Here is a 19,951-nt window from a genome sequence, read left to right on the forward strand (position 1 = left end):
TAGCCTGTATATGCTGTCATATGCGGCTTTAGAATCAATGAAGAGATGGCCATCTTCTCCTAGATTTGCTGCATCATGAAGATCTGGGCAGTGGTTCATTTTCCATTTCGGAATCCTGTCTGATAGTTTCCGACTATCTCTTCGACGAATGGGACAAGTCGATCTTGTAAGATTAGGGAGAAGATCTTGTAGGCGGTATTCAACACCGTAATACCCCTGCAATTGCTGCACTCTAGCCTATCTCCTTTGTTGTATGTATTAGTTATACAATCATACTAACCTAAATTAACTTAAAACTAACTATCTTCAACGAAATTTCAACGAAACCAATTCATTTGCTTTTCTTTGTCATGCCTACTCTGCAGCTCTGGACAAGCGATTCAAAGTTTAAATGCATTACACATAGAAAAGGCTATAATAAGATAAATTTAATAAATGAAGAATATAGGGTTTTAAATTCAAAATTTCGTTAATAATAGTTAATAGTTGTGTGTCTACTGGCTAGCACCATCTAATGGTACCATTTATCATTATACATGCCTTGCAATCTGCAACGAAGTAAGTTCCTAGTATGACTTGTCGGTTACAGGGCCACTAAGACGATGGTTTAGTATAATAAAAGTAGATTTAGACTGCTCGGGATATACGGGTTGTTACTTTTGTAAACTTTGTGGCAAATATCGTACAAAGATGACAAAAATGCGATGGCTTACCGAGCTGCTTCTTGAATACTAACATAGTATGAACACTTTTTATAATTCTTATGACACTAGCTTGTAACACACATCGGGAGTAATATAGCTGGGGACTATCCTTCCTTTGATGTAAATGTTGATTTTTGACAGCTCAATCCAGTGCAATTTCAGAGCGATTTTCGAGAGACGTCAGTATCTGGCAGTTTGATATCCAAAATTGGGTAACATAAAATTAATTATTTAACTACTTTCAATCAAGAATTTAAGCAAAGTAAGAGTAGAAAATTGTTCAACATATTTTTCTTTAACTAATTACACCTTTTCGAGTGTTTCAAATCGTCTATTCGTGATGCCGAAAATAGGAACACGGCCTGCCCAAAATAGGAGCATTCTGCCCAAAATAGGAGCAAAACCAATGTTTGCATTTTTACTAATATTTCTAAAAAACTGGGTTTAAACAATAAATCATAAATACTGAAACATTCTTTGATAGTTTTACAACCAAAATAATACCACCTTCAATCAAAATTATTAAGTTTAATAATTGTATTTGTATTTTTTTCTGATCAACTGCACTAATGTGCCGGAAACTGGTACAGTTACCCTACCCCAATCGATCATTTGAACTGCGCGAAAGACTTCACTGAAACATTTCAATCTCCATTTTCACACTGGTGGGAGCATGACCATACCCATCTCTCACCGTGATTCTCGCATAGCGCGTAAGCTCTAAAAAAATTTCTGGCGCATTCTTCCACTTATTTTACTTCATTTTCGCCCTTATTTTTAATGTTAGTTTGCTAAAAGATGTTTTTCTTCTCATTTTTTATATAGGTTTCTTGTATCATGCCACCAATACATTGGTACGATCGAGCGAATAAACCGATTCCGATTCCTAACGTATCTTCAAGGTCGTACGCAAGTATTTGCGGAACACGTGGTTGTTTTGCTCCAAATGTTGCCCCTCATCGTCATACGGACATATGCACACATACATGCAAACGCCTCACCCCGCTAAATTGATCGAGATAACACGTAGCAATCTTCCCTGGTAACGAATCAACAATTTAACCGCCAAGCCTTCCGAACCTCTTCCATCCTCCCTTCATCGCTGCTGGTTCCTATATGCTGCTGGTGCGTGATCACGCACACACATCGATGAACCGGGTACGAGCCCCAAACCACCAACACCAGTGTGCCGATCTTCGGTCGCAAAACTTCGGCGGCGGAGTACACAGTGTCAGGTTACCGCCGTCGTCTCCAGCTCGGTGCAGAAGGTGTACTACGAGGGCAGGCACGTACAACACGCGGAGACGCTAGAGCTGCGAGGCAAACGGAAGACTCGGGTCAGTCCGACGGTGGTCAGCGAGCAGTGTAGAGCAAGAGCAGTTGGTGCGCATTCGTTGTGTGGTGCCATTGTTGTTTTTTTGTTTTTGCGCAAGGGCACGTCTCACACGGGGTTTTTTTTTTTGGGCACATCTCACACTCCCGCACTGATTTCACCGAGACACACATACGCAGACACATCCAATGGCTGGGCTTTTTAACCTGCGACGCTACGGTGCATCTATCGCCCGGCACCATCTTCTAACCGGTGGTTCAACCCGTCGGCGCCCGGTAAGTATCGTTTTGTCGGCAGATTGAGTGGGATCACTGCTCCACCGGGGACGACCTAGGCGCTCCATTACGTAATGTACTCCAGTGCGGCAACCCAAACCCACGATCAACACTCTGACGTATACCCGTCTCTATGCGCAGTACGATAAGCTTCCAGTGAGATGTGCGTGCGTGTGTGAGTGTCGCTTTACGGCAAACCCGGTCAGCCTAAGCTAGTGAATGGGCGGAAGCCATATGAACCTCTGCTTCTGATCGGCTGATTGCAACGAACTCAAACGACGATCAAACATCGTGAAGTACATTTCACTTTCAACGACTCCCCGTCTTACCCTTATCTGACCGCCTGTTCAGTTTGCAGGAGGAGGAGGGACATAAAAGGGAGGGGGGGGGGGGTCATTGCGTGGCGCCGCGCGAACCTGTCAAGCGGACCCTTTAACTTCCGTGCGACAAACAACAAACCGCAAACAACGTGGCCTGCTCTGCTGTTGTTGTTGTTTTTTGACGTCAGCAGGCGCGGACCTCAAGTTACCAGGCTAACACATACATCGTACAGGTCTGTGTGTGCCTGCTAATTGGAAAACATAACTGCAGATTTGCGCATCCTAGCAAAATGTAGAGTGCTAAACCGTTTCCTCCGCTTCAATAGTTATGGGCGGACTCGAAGACTGTTTTCCGTTTTATTTAGAGTCGTTTATGGTGAGCAAATTTGTTTTTACAACATTCAAATCGAATCATCGTCGATTCGATGATCGGCTTCTTCTTCAGCTCTACAACGCTTTGGAGGACTTTCTGAATCTTCCATTTGTGACTGTTGATTTTCTTCTTCGGCTCTACAACTTCAAGAGGCTATTCTGGCTTTGCTTGACCTAAGATGCCTGTAGCTGGACGCCCTGTCTTTGGGCAGCCGGTCTGGACGAGATTGGACACTCACCCTTGGCGAGTGAAAGACTGATCGACTATACCATCGGAGAGCCCGATGAATCAGTACCGCGTACAGAGAAACAATCATGATGCGATTTGATACCCTGCACTGATAGAAGCCGGTTCTGCTACCACTAAACCAACAAACCGGCCCAATCAATGATTTTATTCTTTTTCTTTGGCTTTACAACCTTAATGAGATCTTGGTCTACCACTTATTGCCTTCTTGATATAAGGTACCATAAGCTAGATAGTCAAACGTGAGACGGTCTGGACAGGATTGCATTTCCGGTTCTGTTGTAGACCTCAAAAAATGATCTATTCGATTTAAAACAGCGAACAAGTCGTCGCAATGTTTACGGAACTTTTATACAGCACTTAATCAGTGATCAAGACACACCTGTAGAATTTATTGTTTTAAAAGTCAGCAAAGCCTTTAGAAGAAGTTTTTTTGATTTCTTTTATACTGCTACTTCTTCTTTTTTGGTTCAACGATCACTTGGGTCATGCATGCCATTTCTGACTTACTAGACTACACGAAGAAGTGTAACACTTCCCTTTTTCTGTTATCCTAATCGAAGTTTGCTCGATTTTTTTTTTCTTAATTTAGAAATATCTCTCAATATTCCGTGTCAGGATTAAGCATAGGGGCGATCTGTTGGCTGAGCCGACAGTGGTATAGGTCTTTACACGGCAGCATCGTGTTGCAAATCCCACTAGGACCGTTGCTCCGTTATAAGGGCTTAGCACGTGATATTTACAAGTCTTGTAAGCCAAGAAATGAGAGACCAAGCTTTGGTAGGTCGTTAAGTCATTTATATCAGGCTACGAATAAATTATTAAAACCTAGAAAAAGAACATAACTTGCAAAGGCATTTTATTAATTATTTCTTAAGTGCTGCATTAAGCAATCTACCTTCTCATGCAATAACGTCACGCAATGGTTAATGCTCCGATGCGTCTTCCAATTCCATAAGTACAGCAAAGTAATACAAATTCATAACCGTACAATGAGCGCAATCACCGTCTCTATGCGCCGGCTTACAGTAAATCAAAACATTTCGATGAATAATCAAAATATTTTAGCATCACGGCAACGAGCGACCAGTGCATCTCACTGTAGGCATCCAGGAGTTTATGTTGCTAATCGATCGTTTCTATGTACATATTACGGCTTGAGCGCGTGTGTTGATGCAATGCTTTACTCTCCAATTCCAGCCACCGCACGCGAATGTGTTCGGACGTGCACTGCACACCAGCTCGGTGCTGGACCGTGTCGTCTCCTTCCATCTGTCCGACATCGGTGAGGGTATACGGGAGGTGACGGTGAAGGAGTGGTACGTGAAGGTGGGCGACGTGGTGGAACAGTTTGACAATCTCTGCGAGGTGCAGAGCGACAAGGCGTCGGTGACGATCACCAGCCGGTACGATGGTAAAATCGTCAAGCTACACCACAGCGTGGACGAGATTGCACTCGTTGGCAAACCGCTGCTCGATTTCGATGTGGAAGATCAGGCAGAGGACGATAGTGGTAGTAGCAGCAGTAGCTCGGATGAAGAGACTGAACGGCCGGCTGATGCGAAACCGGCCGCTACTGCTGGACAGGTGCCGGCCGGTAAGGTGCTAGCAACGCCCGCCGTACGTCGGATAGCGATGGAAAATAAGTTGGACCTGACGAAGGTACCGGCGACCGGGCGTAATGGGCGCGTGCTGAAAGGAGATGTGCTCGAGTTTCTGCAGGTCATTCCGAAGGGTACGGTGAAGCCACATCCGAGTCTGGTTGCATCAAAGGACCAACGAAAACCCGAACCGTCCACACCGACACCGATTGATCTGAAACAGGCAGAAACGGTTGTACCGTTGAAGGGCGTTGCCAAGGCTATGGTTCGTTCGATGACGGAAGCGCTGGTAAGTGAGGCTAGAAGCCGTGTGTAATTCCCACTAGCTTACGCTCTACCATGTTTCGGTTCGTTCCACAGAAAGTACCTCACTTTGCGTACTGCGATGAAGTGGATGTCACCAAGCTGGTCGAGGTTCGGTCCCAATTGAAGGAGGAAGCGGCCCGCCAAGGTGTCAAGCTCACCTATATGCCATTCTTCCTGAAGGCAGCCTCGAACGCGTTGCTCCAACACCCGATACTGAACAGTTCCTTCGACGAGTCATCCGAAAGCGTCATCTACAAGACGTACCACAACATCAGCGTGGCCATGCAAACGCCCCAAGGTTTGGTAGTGCCGAATGTGAAAAACGTCGAGCAGAAATCGATCCTTCAGATAGCTAACGACCTAAACGCACTGCAGGAGCGTGGTGCTAAGGGTGCGCTCACGCCGAACGACTTTGCGAACGGAACGTTCGCACTGTCCAACATTGGAATTGTAAGTACAAGCGCTGGCAGGATATCGTGGAGGTTGGAAATCGGGAATTTATCGTTCTTTTCTTTATTCTTCGTTTTTTTGTTCCAACACAGATCGGAGGTACGTATACGCACCCGGTCGTCATGACGCCGCAGGTAGCTATCGGTGGACTTGGCCAGACCCGGGTATTGCCACGATTCGACGAAGCTGGACGTGTCGTACCGGCGCACATAATGGTGGTCAGCTGGACGGCGGATCATCGCATCATCGACGGTGTAACGATGGCAAGCTTCTCCAACCTGTGGAAACAGTACCTGGAGAACCCGAACCTACTAATGCTGGGCGCCAAGTGAGGTACACCGTGTGCAAAGCACACCTGGTTTTCACGTAGACGACATTCCCAATCAATGTGCCGATATTGCATTTACTAGTTGTTTAAGGTTTATATTATCTCCACCTAGCACGAGATATCGAACGACAACTGCCCATGGAAGTGTGGCGGTGGTCCTAGAGTTGAATAATGTATCGCAGAGCAGAGCTCGAAATCTATAAAACAAAAAAAACCCTTCGAATTGCTGTGTATGTGTGGTATGTTTCATATTTGCCATCTCTTCCCTACGACATAATACAGTCTTTCCCGACCAAGTCAATAAACGTTAACCAACGTCCAGGAAGCGTAACGCCGGGTAACGTAGCATTGTACAGTTCGGGTTGTTCCGGTTGTTTATTGTCGGTTTTGTAGAATGTTGCACACAAAAGCTTTCACTCTCATCCCGCGTAGGTATGAATAGTTTTACCGATAATGTTCAAAATACTTTTATAATTCATCCGTGTCTTAAACCTGCTAAATATGTTTTGCACCTCAACAACCATGGTATTTGTAGCCGGATCGCCCTTGATCTGTGGCAGGCATGCCTCAAAGTATCCCGCCAGCATCGGTGCGTAGTACTCGTTCTGTTTTTCCCACTTGAAGCTGTTCACCAGCAGGTAGGCCGTTTTCCTAAACATGCGTACCTTTGCCATTGGGCGGTGCACCCGGCAGAGCGCTTCCATCATTTTCCACGAATCAAACCGGCCCATTTCTGCCGCCGTTATGTTAAACATCGGCTCAAACACGATATCAAACAGCTCCGGATAGTTACGATCGAGCAGGATGAGATCATATCGTTCCTGGCCGGTCAGCAACGCTCGTCGGAAGAATCTTGCCGCACCGTCAACCATCGTCGTGTACAGTGCCGCCACATCACTATCATTCAGCGCCGTCTTACCGTCGGTATCGAACACGACTTGCCGGGCATCCTGGGCGAACATCACACCAAGGTACGACTCGTAGTCCTTCTTCTCGACCATATACTTCTTCAGCAGATGGTAGAACTCGAGACGATCCTCCCTTCCCGGTACGGAACGTATGAAGCCGAGCAGATTTTCGACGTGCTGTGGGTGACGTTGTGGGTGTTGATAGATCTGCTCCACTATCTCCTGCCACCGATCCCACGCTCCGAGGATGAAGTACTGCGCCAGAGCGTCCGGTGTACGACCTGCCTCAATTGCCGCTATCAGCACACGGGTACGAAGCTCGTCCAGCTCATTTTTACTGTCTTTCACCTGATCGTGTTTCAATATGGCCGGTATGTTGGCAGTGAACTTGTTCACCTCGAGTCGTATCGGTTCCGTGGCCTGTACCTGCTCCATAATATGGCCCCGGATGGCTTCAAACACTTGCTTAACGCTTTCGTCATACTCCTGTCGCCGACGGTTGCATGTAGTTGTCAAGTTTGTCGGTACGGCGAGCTTCCCGTTGATCACGTCCGGTGGAATGGTACAGTATGTGCTGGGAGCTGCTTCAAAGTAGGCACCGGTAACCTCTGTCTCGGTTACTACTAGCAGCAGTAGACAACTCACTGCAAGGCGGTACACCATCGTGATATTTTGCTGGGATGCGGTGGAGCCTCAAACCTTTCTTTATATGTAGCAACAATACGTTGCAGCAGCAGCAGTTGTTGGAAAGTTTTTTTTTCGATTTTATGACAGGAAGGCTAACAAGTCCATTAATTAATATCGCAGGTATTGTTTGCATGAGTTCAGCTGAATAAATTCAACCGATGGATGTGTTACAGTGAGACAAACAGGTAGTAAAACTGATTGGTTCCCAAACGCATCCAGTAGATACTACAAGATGTTTTGTTGGTGTAAAGTGAGGACAAACTGAAAAGACTTTAAGGGCAGGGTTGTTTGGTGTCAGTCCAAGTCACCTGGCTAAAGTCTAATTCGCTGCAGAATAGTGAGCCCACATGGCATAGTTCGTTAGTGTCCTTCCGCACATACAAGGGCTACAGGCTAAAAATCTGGATCTTAATTCTTAGTTCAGATTATTTTTGGAAGTTCTATACATTCCCAGCGTATGTTAATATCTGTGATGCTGTTGTGGGTGTTGATTTTTTACCCAAGATAGATGGAGTTCTGGAGCAGTGGCAGAGCCGGTAGCAGCGCCGTTCTTGCACATGGAATGATCGGATATTGAATCGAATCCGGATCTGACGCAGGAATGACTATCCAGCTACGGACGAGATATAATCACAAGTCATATGAAGCCAGAAAATGTATGCCCAACACGACGATAAGAGTCTACCGGATGGCTTATTGATTGTTACTTGAGGCATATATTAATCCCACGCAGCATCATACCTATAATTTCTCCGTCTTCGCACATCTGAAGAACATAAAGCCAAAATATGTTTTATGTTTAGTAAATAATTATTGATCCTTAAAGGGAGGACACGCCCCAGTATGATCAGAATAAATAGGAAACAAACGTTTTATTACAGTTTGCAATGCCACGGGTACATCGGGAGCTTCTGGTTGATTGTAAGCAAATATTGGGTTGACCACACTTTTTAATATCACATCAACTGGCCAATGCATGTACCGGCCTTCTTCCTTTTCCTGCTCTTCATCGTATCGAGTACATTACGATACCAAATAAGTAGAAAAATTGGTTTATTGGAGTTGTAGACTCATGCTCGTATATACAGCCTAGTGGTAGTTGGCTCCAGTCCGCAACGCACTCAATCCTGCAGCACGCTCCGTTCTAGACTAAAGTCATACTCTGGCGCGTACATTATCCGTGCGATGTAGGTCAGTATTTCGTTCGCCTGTATGCGCGTTAGCTCCATATCCGTCGGCTGTCCAATGTCCACCGACAGACGAAACGGGACACCGTGCAGTGCGTGACCAGTCTTTTCATCGCTCCGCTGCCGGGCCGGGACAGGATAGCCTGCCTGTTCGTTGCCAGCTACCGGAGGTTCCGGTACGCTCGGATAAAGTGCACCACCTGCGCCCACTCCCGCTACTGCTCCGGTAGACGTACCCGTTCCGGTGCTGGATCCATCGTCGGCGGCGGGTTGCTGGCCGCGTCGTTCGATAAAGATGAAATCGTCCTCTCGCGGAGCCGGTGGTATCGCGCCAGGAATTGGATCCGACGGGATCTGTGTGGGACTGGGCTTTTTGCTTTTAAAAAACGAAAACATTCTACTGCAGTATGAGTCACTGAATTTCGTGCCCTTGACGGGTGGTTTGTGTCTTTTTCCTGAACTGCGCGCTATACCAGGGGTGCACCCTTTGTTTTGGTTTTCACAGCATTTCTGGCAGTTGCCTGAGAAAGGCAATGCGTTTATAGTGCCGGATTTACTTGAGGTTGAAGCGTAAAAGCCCTTGAAAAAATGGGCAAGACCGTCTTTTTTTTGGGGTTTTTACCCTTTCAAATAGTTAACAAACGATTTTAGGTGTGCTTAAAGAACGCAAAAACTTTCTCAATTCACAAAATATATAAAGTTTTATATAGCAATCTTCGTAACATACAATACAGTAAGCAGAAGCATGAACGCAAATTAGAAAATATTTCAATTTTTTTTATTCATAAAGGACGGCCTTGTCGTATTGCTATTTCAAAATTTCTATTCGGCAAAAAAGGTATAATAAAGTTAATGCTGCAGTGTTTTATAAAAAAAAACAGCAGATCCTAGCTATAGTTAGCAAGTTGTAGTTTTTTTTTAATCGGTTATGATTAAAATTAAGGACAATGGAGGAGCCACTACAATGACGAGATCTACGAGCTGTACGATGATCTCATCATCGTGCAGCGAATTAGACTCACCAGGCTCCGGTGGGCTGGTCACGTCATGAGAATGACACCGGACGACCCAGCCCGTAAAGTCCTTTTAGGCCTTCCACACGGACAGAGGAGGCGTGGTAGGCCCAAATTGAGATGAAGTGATGGCGTTGATGCGTCCGCCAGAACGGCCGGGTTAATGGAATGGCAGACTAAGGCCCTAAACCGTGAGCGATATCGAGGATTGTTGCAGTAGGCTAAGACCGCAAAGCGGCTGTAGCGCCTGATAAAAAAATATGTTTAATTTGAACCAATTTTTCATTAACACGTGTTAACACACAACTCTGAAGGAGGCGCCTGGTAGTTGACTCGCAAAGAAATACCTACCGAAAGGAAGCAACCTCTGAAGATTCTCCAGCAAAACTTTACGGTAAATAATATGAATACTTATTTTTATTTAATAGCTTTTATTATACGCATTACAACAGTACAAAAAGCGAAGTTTTATACAATGGTACAAAAATAATTTTCCTTCCATTTTTTTTTCTTCTTTTCTTTTAATGTATTTCGTCCAAAGCTTTAATGTAATGTGTGTGTGTGTGTGTGTGTGTGTGTATGAATAGATACGGTTCTGATGGATGAGTGTGTTTGTGTAGAGAAAGAGAGACGGAGAGTTTTTTCATCGTTCATCTAAATAAAGTTCTCTTTTTCGGTGTTTTGTTTTTGTTTGTTTTGCATTTCTTCTTATCTAAATCTTCAACTTTTAGTCTAGAGTTACGCCAAATAAGGAGATTTGTTTCGTGTGTGTGTTTTTTTATCTTCTTCTCTCGCTCTGCTTTCTATCTTTCCTCCTTCGAGACAAGTGAAGTCTGAAATGACTCAAAGTCTCTAATAAACTAATCAACCAACTAATATTCACCTCCTTTTGTAATCCATCGTAAATGCAATTTTGTGCCTATAATAGAAGGAGAGCGCTAGAGGAGCCGATAAGCACAAGAGTTCTGGCCAGTGAACTTTGCGATGAAGGAGTGCGAAGGATATGCCGTATTTTGAGATCGTCGAAGGGAGAACTCGACTGCGGTCTACTTTCTGGACATAGATCGTTCGAGGCTTACCACTTCTTCCACTAAACTCCCTGCGGAGTCGATGCCACTCCATCGGCCAGCGCTCTACTATGTTGCAATTCTCCTACCTTGTTCGTGTGGTGATGCTTTGCGTAGGAAAAAGTAATAATGTTTTAAAATTAAAATGCATTTTGCTATGTTTACCATGTATGAAACATTTAGACGCATGTTCACAACATGCGTACACTGAAACATACAGGGTAGCGTGCATCGTTTGCAGTAAAAGCAGTGCTACATAATGCACGATTGATTTGACATATCCTCTGTTCTACTTTTTAGACAATATTCACAATTAAGTAATGGGTTTGTTTTTCTTTTTTTTTTCTTACGAGAAACCGATTGTGGCCAAAACTGGTTGACAGTACAGTGTAAATGTATGTTTTTGAATTTTGTGTTAAATTTTTCCAACAATTTCAATTGCCCCGGTTCGCGTGTGTACAAAGTTCCAAATTATTATTTCTGTTCGGTTTTCCTTTTTTCCTATACAATAAAATTCATCTTTTTTTTCAGTTCACGTTTTACATTCACAGTCGACAGTGCCAAAAAGGAAACGAAACGGTTTCTTGTCCTCACTAGGTTTTTAGTAGTCTACACATCTGTTCTACAAGCTACGCAACTACAAACTATAAACACACGTAAAGTGTTTGCTACTATGAGACAGTCAGAGTGGTTAGTCATTTGCGCTTGTGGCTTTACACACGTACACAGAGACAGACACGTACACAATCGTGGATAAATTACTAAATACTTGTTGTTCGAATAATGATGAGCCAAAATGAAGTGGGGTAGGTCAACACACTTGCAGTATGTGTGCGTTCCGGAGTTCTCCAATATGTCTAATGTCACATCGATACGGTACGTACGAGCTATACCTAACATCAACTAATTCATAAAGGATTACAAAACGTAAAAAAATGAACTAAACCGTAACCGGATATACGAGATTTCGCTGGCGAACAGCGCCGCTGATGGTGGGAAACGGGTTATTTTTGTTTTCTTTTTGCAATGGCCGTCAATTTACGCATACACGTACGTACATCTGACACAACTACACCATATTCTTCAGCTCATATTACCTCACGGTACACTAATCTGCTTTCGGGAACATCCAATCTAGATCCTAGAAACATTGAACACTGAAGTTTTCCTCCAGAAGTAGGTGGAAATCCTTTAAATATCCTATCCAATCCTAACACGTCGCACAATCAGATCAGTGTGTGTGTCACTTTTTTTCTCTTCTATCGCCCTGTTGTACGTGAAATAATGATATTATGTGTTTTCTAATTTTTTTATAATAAAAAAAAATTACATTTTAGGGGAAAACTACAGAGTTTCATGAAACACAGACATATAATAGAAACAAACAATAAAAAATGCTCATTACAAATGAAACGGGTTGAAAATCTTGTTTGTGCGTTGTTAAATTGTTCCGGGGCGGTCCGGTGGCTCATCAGACGGCAGGACCGAGGTTCAAATTCCACCCTATACGCAAGGCTGACTACTTTGCCAAGGGTAAAACCAAGTCACAGGAATCCCAGAACTGTGGCAGGCCGAGACCTCTTGAGGATGTGGTGCAAGATGAAGAAGATATTGTTAAAGTAACTTAAAACAAAGCTGCCAGAAAAGCCCATTTTAGGAGCCATTCATCATCTTGGAGCACACGACTGGCCTGTAAAATTTGCGACGCGAACGAACTAGAAACACAAAACTCTTCTTCTTCTTCTTTTTCCTTGGCACTACAACCTCGGGAGGTCTCGGCCTGCCATTTCTGGCTTTCTGTGACTTGATTTCACCCGCAGCAAAGTCTGGCGACGGTCTGGATGGGATTTGAAACTCCGGTCCTGCCGTGTGAAGACCACCCGACCGCCCCACAAACACAAAACACATATTGTATTTTTAGTTTGTTTTGCAAATAAATCCGTGCTTATGAAAATAATGTGTACTGCAAGTTGTACCCTATCAATCTCGTTTTCATCCACAATGCAATCATTACGTTTAGTAAACGGGTTGTGTTAGTTTAAATCTTCCCAATTCCTTTCTACCGTACAGTGGGGTCACCGGGTACGCAATTACGTAAATTAATTTTGATTATATCATTGCCTGGGAACTGGGAAATCTCTCATCTGAGCTCGCTTTCTGTAGGCTCTTGTGAGATAAAAAAGAACACAATTTTTAAAAACAAATTCGAATCTCTAAAAAACATGTTCGACAAATGTGTGTGTGTGTATCTTAAAATTGTTTACAAAATTTCATTTAGTAGTCTACAAAAAAAAAGTTAAGTGAAGTGGAAAATTAATGAAGTATTAGAGCGAGAGAGAGAGCATATCAAGCAGTAAAGATAGCGGACAGTCCAAATTGTACACCCCGGGTGGGTGGGTTTAGTAGAAAACAAAACAAAATAGCAAATAGTTAATACAATAACTCTTCCGAACGTGAAGGTAATGCTGTGGTATAAAAAAAAAATCCGTTTCGCTTACACGATGTTGCAATCAGTTCCCTGTAGCTGATGGCTCAAAAACAACACTGCTGCCGCATTAACGTGGGATGTGATCAGTCGAGCGAAATGAGGTTCGCCGCGTTCAGTTCCAGATCGTCGCACAGATCAATCACACCATCCGGATCAAGCATGTTGACAAAGCTGTTCGCATCATACCCGGACAGGGAGGACAGTTCCGGCACGGACGAACCGCTCCCGATTGGTGACCCGGTGCCACCTACCGACGCTACACTGCTGCCGAACAGATTGCTCGGCAGTGAAGGTGACCAGACGCTCGGCGACGAGCAGAAGGACGAGGCGGACGTTGGGGAGGCCGTGACCGGCATCATCGCTACCGAGCTTTGGCTCAGCAGCGCGTCCGGTTTGCCACTGACGAATGAATTGTTACGCCGTTCGCGCGACGGTGTGTCGAGCAGCTCAATGCTTCCCGGTGGCGAATGTTTGGGGAAGGATTTAGATTCACCAATACTACCGACACCACCGAGACGTGGCCAATCGCGTGATTCCAACGATGTGGCGGTAGAAAGGGATGTGAACGAACCACCGGACGTTACGGTGCTACTGGTGCGTGCGGGTTTGCTCAGTCTTACGCTTGTCGGGGTGGGCGTTGTTGTGACGCCGGGTTGGGACACGGGTGTGCGTGTCAACGTTGGCGCATATGAACCACCCGACAATGATGCACTCGACGACGATGTGGAGGCGGACGAATTAGAAGCGGAGGGCAGATAGCTGATGGTGGTGGTAGTGCCACCGCTGAAACCCGTGCTTGCAAACGGCCGGATCGTGATGGTACCGCCACTGGTCTGGGGTACGGTTGCGGTCTGGGACGCTCTCGGCAGCAGACACACACCGACGCCACCATTTGTTCTGGTACGACCACCGCCGGAACCGGTCTTTACGGTGGCCGTGGCTGGTGCCGCTTTAGCGGTGGTGTGTAGGATTTGATGCTGCCCGGCACTTATTACCTTCACCTTGGTGCTGCCAGTTGCTACGGTCGAGGTGGACGCCGCATTAGTTGGCTTTAGTGCGTTCAGTGCGTACGTGACGGCGGTTATCGTTGGACCGATAGACACCCCACCTGCGGACACCGTGTCAATGGTGGCTGTGGTCGTAGCGGTCGTGTTGGTGGTGGTGGTAGTGGGGGTCGGCGCATTATATTGCTGCAGCAATTCCGACAAGCTTCGACGAATCTGAAAGTTTAAATGGATACCATATTATTGTGCTAATTGTGAAATTATTGTTATTAACTATTAGCGAACATTCGTCTGAAATAGAAATAATCGGTATTGGGAGGTTTTCGTGTGGCTGACTGGCAGACGTCACATAGACAAGTTCAAATGACGAGATTTGTAATTTACAGCTGCATTCCAAAGAAAATGGAACGTCTTACGGATTACAGCTTATTTTTGGAAAAAAAATACAGTACATTATCAAATGCAATGCAATACAATGGAAGTGAGCCAAGCATAAACTCAGGCGTTCATATTAAATAAGCAAACATTTGATAGAACTAATTGTCGAGTTAGTGAATGAGTATGATCATGCATGTATATTACCTTAAGACCGTCCGCTCGGTGAGGATTGCGACAGCCGCGGCATTTGCAGTCAACGCACGACTTGGAGTCCACATAGCACGGACACCGCTGACCGCAACAAGTCAGCTTGCCGGGTGTTGGAGTGGCATTACCGCACCGGCATCCTTTACGCTTCAATGCTTGCTGCTGCTGTTGCTGTGATGGTGGTTGTGGTGCTTGTGATGATGGTTGCTGTACCGTCTGCTGCTGTTGCTGTTGTTGCTGCTGTTGTTGAATGATAAGCGAGCGGAAGTTTTGCTGTTGCTGCGGTGCGAGCGACACAACTGTTTGTTGCGATGATCCACCGAGCTTTTGCTGTTGCTGAAGTTGTTGATACTGTTGCAGCTGTTGTTGCTGTTGTATTTGTTGCTGCACCATCGGTGCTGGATGCTGTGGTTGTTGGAGCTGCTGTTGCTGTTGCTGCTGCTGCTGTTGAACGACTGTAGCATTTTGTTGCAACGACAACTGTATCGGTCGTGTGGCCGGTGGCCGGAACTGCAGCACAATCGGACTGTTAAGCGTCTGCTGCGTCTGTGCTTTCGAACCCATTGCCAACTTTGACTGTTCATCACCGTTCACCGCCTTGACCGGTTGCATTATTGAGCGTGAGCTGCCCGCTAGACCGGTCGCAGTCGTAGTAGTGGATGTAGTGGTAGCAACAACAGTAGCGTTCGACAGCATCGTTGCTATTTTGGCCGTTGGTCCACCGTTCGGTGAAGGTTTCGCAGCCGATACTGGGTCCGGTTTTCGCTTGATCGTAAATTTGTTGCCACTTTCGGCGTACAGCACCGAGTACATGGTGGTACCGCTGGAAACCGTTTTTATCGGAGCTGCCTCGAACTTAATTTCCTGCGGCGTGGTAATGTTGACGATGCGTGGCGTCGTCGGTACGCAGCTGTTCTTGATGATCGGTTGCGTCAGGAGCGGTGTGTTGGCGACGTTCGGTGGTACCATGGCACTGCTTTTGCCAGTACTAGCCGGGAGACGATTCGCAAGCGACTCTGCGTGGATTATGGTGGGGCCAGTGCGTGCCGGCAGCATGTTTCGTATGAGGGTAGTGGTGGTGGTGTTGAGTTTTGTCGCTGTCGGACGAATGACTACATCGGACACGATGCCCGAGAAGGCCATACGCGATTGTGGCTGAGTGATCGGCATCTGCTGCGATGCTAGCTTTGCTGCAATGGGCTGTTGTTGCGAAGCGAGCTTTTGTGGTTGTTGTTGCATCGCCTGCTGCAACTGTTGTCGTCGCTGAGCAATTTGTAGCTGCTGCTGCTGCTGCTGTTGCTGCCTCTGCTGCGCTAGCTCTAGCTGCTTCTGCCGGCTGTCCTGCTGCTGATCTTGCTGCTGCTGCGGACTTTCCTTTAAGTACTCGATCGTTTCTGGCTGCTTGCGTACTACCAGCGGTGTCGTTTTCTGCATGATTGTTTGCATCGGCTGCGTTTGGAAAGCAATCTGTTGCTGCTTTTGTTGTTTTTGCTGCTGCTGCAATTGGAACATTGGTTGTTGCAGCTGCACTTGCGACTGTTCTACCGATTCCTGCTTTACCTGGACGGTTTGCTGCAGCGAAAGAGATTTCTGTGGCCGGACCGGCAGCGTCGTTGGTGCTGAAGTTAGCGTCTTTCCACCGACCACTTGTAGTTGCGGTTTCTGTTGCAATGGCTTCTGCGTCTGTGTTGGCAACTGCGCCGGTTTCTGCTGCTGCAGCAGCAGCAGCTGTTGTTGCACAGGTGAAGGTTTTTGCAGCGGCTGTTGTTGCATCAACTGTAGCGGAGGTTGCTGTGTCGGCAACAAAAATTGCTGCGATTGTAATTCCGGATTTGGTTCCAGTTTCAGCTGGGGGTTGAATTGTTTCGGTTGTTGTCGTGATTGTTGCGGCACCACTTGCTTCTGTTGCTGTTGAGGCAGAACTTGTTGCTGTTGCGGCTTCGACTGGTTGTTTGCTAGTTGTTGATGATTCGGATGATATTGCGATTGCGGCTGCTGTTGCGGGTGTTGTGTATGCAATAGTTGTTGTTGCGGTTGCTGTTTTCGCTGCAATGACTTTTGTTGCTGAAGCGCTTGCTGCCTTTGTTGTTCCTGTTGTGATGGCACCTGTTGCATTGTCATCCTTTGGGGTTGTATTTGCTGCTGCTGCTGCTGCTGCTGCTGCTGCTGCTGCTGCTGCTGCTGCTGCTGTTGCTGCTGTTGCTGCTGTTGCTGCTGTTGCTGCTGTTGCTGCTGTTGCTGCTGTTGCTGCTGTTGCTGCTGTTGCTGCTGTTGCTGCTGTTGCTGCTGTTGCAGTTGCTGTTGCTGTTGCTGTTGCTGTTGTTGTTGTTGTTGTTGTTGCTGTTGCTGCTGTTGCTGTTGCTGTTGCTGCTGTTGCTGTTGCTGTTTCTGTTTCTGTTGCTGTTGCTGTTGCTGTTTCTGTTTCTGTTGCTGTTGCTTTTGCTGTTGCTTTTGCTGTTGCTTTTGCTGTTGTTGCTTTTGCTGTTGTTGCTTTTGCTGTTGTTGCTTTTGCTGTTGTTGCTTTTGCTGTTGTTGCTTTTGCTGTTGTTGCTTTTGCTGTTGTTGCTGCTGCTGCTGCTGCTGCTGGGACACATTCGGAATAATTTGTTGGAACACCTGTACTTTCATCTGCTGATTATGTTGTTTTTGTTGTTGTTGTTGTTGTTGCTGCTGTTGTTGTGGCTGCTGCTGCTTCTGTAAAAGTGGAGAACATTGCTGCACTGGTATCAACTGTTGCTTCTGTTTTCTTTGTGGCTGCTTCGACGTTTGTGGTTGCTTTTGTTGTGGCACTTGCATTGGCTGCTTGTTTTGCTGCTGTTGTTGTTGTGGCTGCTGTTGTTGTGACTGCTGTTGTTGTGACTGCTGTTGTGGCTGCTGTTGTTGTGGCTGCTGTTGTTGTGGCTGCTGTTGTTGTGGCTGCTGTTGTTGAGGCTGCTGTGGTTGTGGCTGCTGTTGTTGTGGCTGCTGTTGCTGCTGCTCTTGCTTCACTTCCTTTTGTTTTGGTCTTGGCTGATTCCGTTTCTTTTGCTGCTGCTGTGCCGCTGGTTTTTGGTGCTGCTCCACTTGTTTTGGCTGGCGCGGTGTCGTTTTGCGCAACAACTTTTTCTTGTCCTGCAATACCAATTTAAGATTCTCAACCGGGCGTGCTGTTTTGCCGGCAGGTTTAGGTTTGTTCGCGGCCACCTTCGAGCAGCACGGTGCGGACGGTGGCACGACAGCGATCGGTTTCGGTTCGGTGGGCGTCGGCTGCACAGTCACGACGGGCGGTGGGAAGATGCACGGCAGTATCGAGTAGGCTGACTTTGACAGGCCAGAATTACACTTAAAATCATCGACGAAGGCCGCACCCTCGTCAATCAGATCCATCAAGCTGTTGGGCGTTGTGACGGAACCTCCACCACCACCACCACCGCTTGTACTGGCACTACCTTCAGTCCCTCCAGGACCTCCCGGCTGGTTCGGGGCACACTTGCATATATCCGCATACACTGGCCGAGACCGGATGAATGTACAGATGCTCTTGTAGCACTGAAGCAGCAGCCGGAGCTGCGTGTTTTCCCGATACTGGAGTAAACCCTTGCAGAAACGGCAAGCCGGTTTCAGCTTCTTGTGTTTGCCAACACACACACGGCAGATGTGATGCTGGCAGTCGCCCGTCGACGGGCTATGGGGCTCAACCAGCAGCTTGCAGCATACCGCACAGCTCAAGCTTTTGCGCAGGTAGGGCAACAGACGGTTCAGATCCTGCAGCTCAGCCACTATGTCGCCCTGGAAGACCAGCCGCGACGTCGTAATGTACAGCGAGGTCGGATTCATTGCAGCGAGGTCTGGTGTCTGTCGGCCCGGGTCCGCCACCAAACGGAGCGACGCATCTAGCTGACTGCACTATCAAAACAATACGCTGCACGACAGAGCCAAGCGTTCCCCCCGGAATGCGGACTTGTGCGGCTGTTGATTTCGAGGGACTGCGCTTCAGAGGCGTTGCTACTGGGATCGGAATGGATTCACGGGCACACTTTTTGCTTCCAAGAACCAAATTTTATGTACACGGTAGAATCTTGCGATGGAGCTGCACAGAAATTCTATAAATTAAAGTAAGCGTAACAAAGCGTTTGACAGCTTGCCGTTTTGCCTTGCGGTGCTTGGATATGGCGCAGTTGTCTGTACCATCACATACACTGCTCGAAAACGGGCCGACTGCTCGAATGACGACCAGCGCTAGAAATGTGCACGGAACGCACGCTGTACGGCTGTATACACACGTACAAAAAAGACCTATTTTTTAGTATTTAGTCTTTGCGTAATAAGGAAACAACTACTTTGAATTTTATTTTATGATAATGAACTGCTCATTGTTTGTAAAATTTACAAGTTGTAACAATTAATTAAATAAAGCACATACAAGTACAGAGAGTGAACTCTTCAAACATGGGGCTTAAACGGGTAAGGTGGTTCAGCAGCATTATTCGAGTTGTTTCATTGTTTTTCTTTTTCTAAAAAGACAATTAAAGCAAATTCCAAAGATTTTTGTTTGGTAATTTATGTTTGGCTACAATATTGCAGATAAAAACTCTGCAATTTGCTTGGCAAACCCATGAAAACATGTTTTGAAGTATGGCTTATCTTAACGGGTCAGAAACGAAGTTGCGGTAAAACAATGATGCAAAGAGAGAATGCTTACTCTAGCGCAAGACTATCTATTTTACGAATACCATCTTTGTGCAACGTTACACTGACCATTTTATGCGTGGCAGATATTTGCATTCCATTTCCTTTACACATCAATCCATATTAATCCACACTCTGTTACACACTATTGCTCCCGCACACACTGCACGCTGTCCCGCACTACAAAAGCAGGCCGGAAATGGTCGCATTCAGAGCAAATGCTGCCGTCTAGATAACCGCGTTTCATATTACCTTAGCCTGTCGTTGTTGTAAGGGGTGAAATCACCACGCTCTAGGAAAGTTGAACCATCATCATATTATTGTCGGCAAACCGTTTTAATGCTAACAAAAACGTGTTTTTTCTTTGTGTTTAGTGTAAACAAAACATTTCCCACCCAGCACGTAAAG

At 46.1% G+C, this 19,951-nt stretch overlaps 4 protein-coding genes across 6 annotated transcripts; 1 reads left to right on the top strand and 3 right to left on the bottom strand.

The window, feature by feature from the left end:
* The first annotated feature begins 1,843 nt into the window (after positions 1-1,843).
* LOC118511117 (lipoamide acyltransferase component of branched-chain alpha-keto acid dehydrogenase complex, mitochondrial) lies at positions 1,844-6,267 on the top strand. The gene is made up of 4 exons (XM_036053845.1): positions 1,844-2,312; positions 4,452-5,141; positions 5,213-5,608; positions 5,701-6,267. Exons 1-4 carry the CDS (start codon positions 2,226-2,228, stop codon positions 5,938-5,940), a joined length of 1,413 nt encoding a protein of 470 aa, XP_035909738.1. The 5' UTR covers positions 1,844-2,225; the 3' UTR covers positions 5,941-6,267.
* Positions 6,268-6,279: 12 nt separating this feature from the next.
* LOC118511123 lies at positions 6,280-9,177 on the bottom strand. The gene has a single exon (XM_036053858.1). The coding sequence runs from the start codon at positions 7,505-7,507 to the stop codon at positions 6,356-6,358; it is 1,152 nt and encodes a 383-aa protein (XP_035909751.1). The 5' UTR covers positions 7,508-9,177; the 3' UTR covers positions 6,280-6,355.
* Positions 6,293-9,213, bottom strand: LOC118511133. The gene has a single exon (XM_036053867.1). The coding sequence runs from the start codon at positions 9,112-9,114 to the stop codon at positions 8,653-8,655; it is 462 nt and encodes a 153-aa protein (XP_035909760.1). The 5' UTR covers positions 9,115-9,213; the 3' UTR covers positions 6,293-8,652.
* Positions 9,214-10,142: 929 nt separating this feature from the next.
* Positions 10,143-19,948, bottom strand: LOC118511146 (mediator of RNA polymerase II transcription subunit 15-like). Of its 3 annotated transcripts, none has more exons than XM_036053877.1 (3): positions 19,796-19,948; positions 14,873-18,957; positions 10,143-14,506 (listed from the first exon to the last, which is right to left on the bottom strand). In XM_036053877.1, the coding sequence occupies exons 2-3, from the start codon at positions 18,689-18,691 to the stop codon at positions 13,370-13,372; spliced, it is 4,956 nt and encodes a 1,651-aa protein (XP_035909770.1). In that variant the 5' UTR covers positions 18,692-18,957; positions 19,796-19,948; the 3' UTR covers positions 10,143-13,369. The 3 variants fall into 3 exon arrangements, with proteins under 3 accessions (XP_035909770.1, XP_035909788.1, XP_035909779.1); XM_036053895.1 differs by having other exon boundaries at positions 14,873-18,944; positions 19,796-19,945; XM_036053886.1 differs by having other exon boundaries at positions 19,613-19,943.
* Positions 19,949-19,951: the final 3 nt, after the last annotated feature.

Source organism: Anopheles stephensi, chromosome X (assembly GCF_013141755.1).
Source record: "Anopheles stephensi strain Indian chromosome X, UCI_ANSTEP_V1.0, whole genome shotgun sequence".
Classification (NCBI taxonomy): domain Eukaryota; kingdom Metazoa; phylum Arthropoda; class Insecta; order Diptera; family Culicidae; genus Anopheles; species Anopheles stephensi.

What these genes read in the sequence shown, in the direction of transcription:
- LOC118511133 (XM_036053867.1), bottom strand. Translation starts at nt 9,114, where the DNA reads ATGTTTTCGTTTTTTAAAAGCAAAAAGCCCAGTCCCACACAGATCCCG.
- LOC118511146 (XM_036053877.1), bottom strand. Translation starts at nt 18,691, where the DNA reads ATGAATCCGACCTCGCTGTACATTACGACGTCGCGGCTGGTCTTCCAG. An exon ending in ACCGAGCGGACGGTCTTAAG is followed by an intron (nt 14,507 to 14,872) that starts GTAATATACATG and finishes TTAAACTTTCAG; the next exon opens with ATTCGTCGAAGCTTGTCGGA.
- LOC118511117 (XM_036053845.1), top strand. Translation starts at nt 2,226, where the DNA reads ATGGCTGGGCTTTTTAACCTGCGACGCTACGGTGCATCTATCGCCCGG. An exon ending in GTTCAACCCGTCGGCGCCCG is followed by an intron (nt 2,313 to 4,451) that starts GTAAGTATCGTT and finishes CTCCAATTCCAG; the next exon opens with CCACCGCACGCGAATGTGTT. An exon ending in CACTGTCCAACATTGGAATT is followed by an intron (nt 5,609 to 5,700) that starts GTAAGTACAAGC and finishes GTTCCAACACAG; the next exon opens with ATCGGAGGTACGTATACGCA.
- LOC118511123 (XM_036053858.1), bottom strand. Translation starts at nt 7,507, where the DNA reads ATGGTGTACCGCCTTGCAGTGAGTTGTCTACTGCTGCTAGTAGTAACC.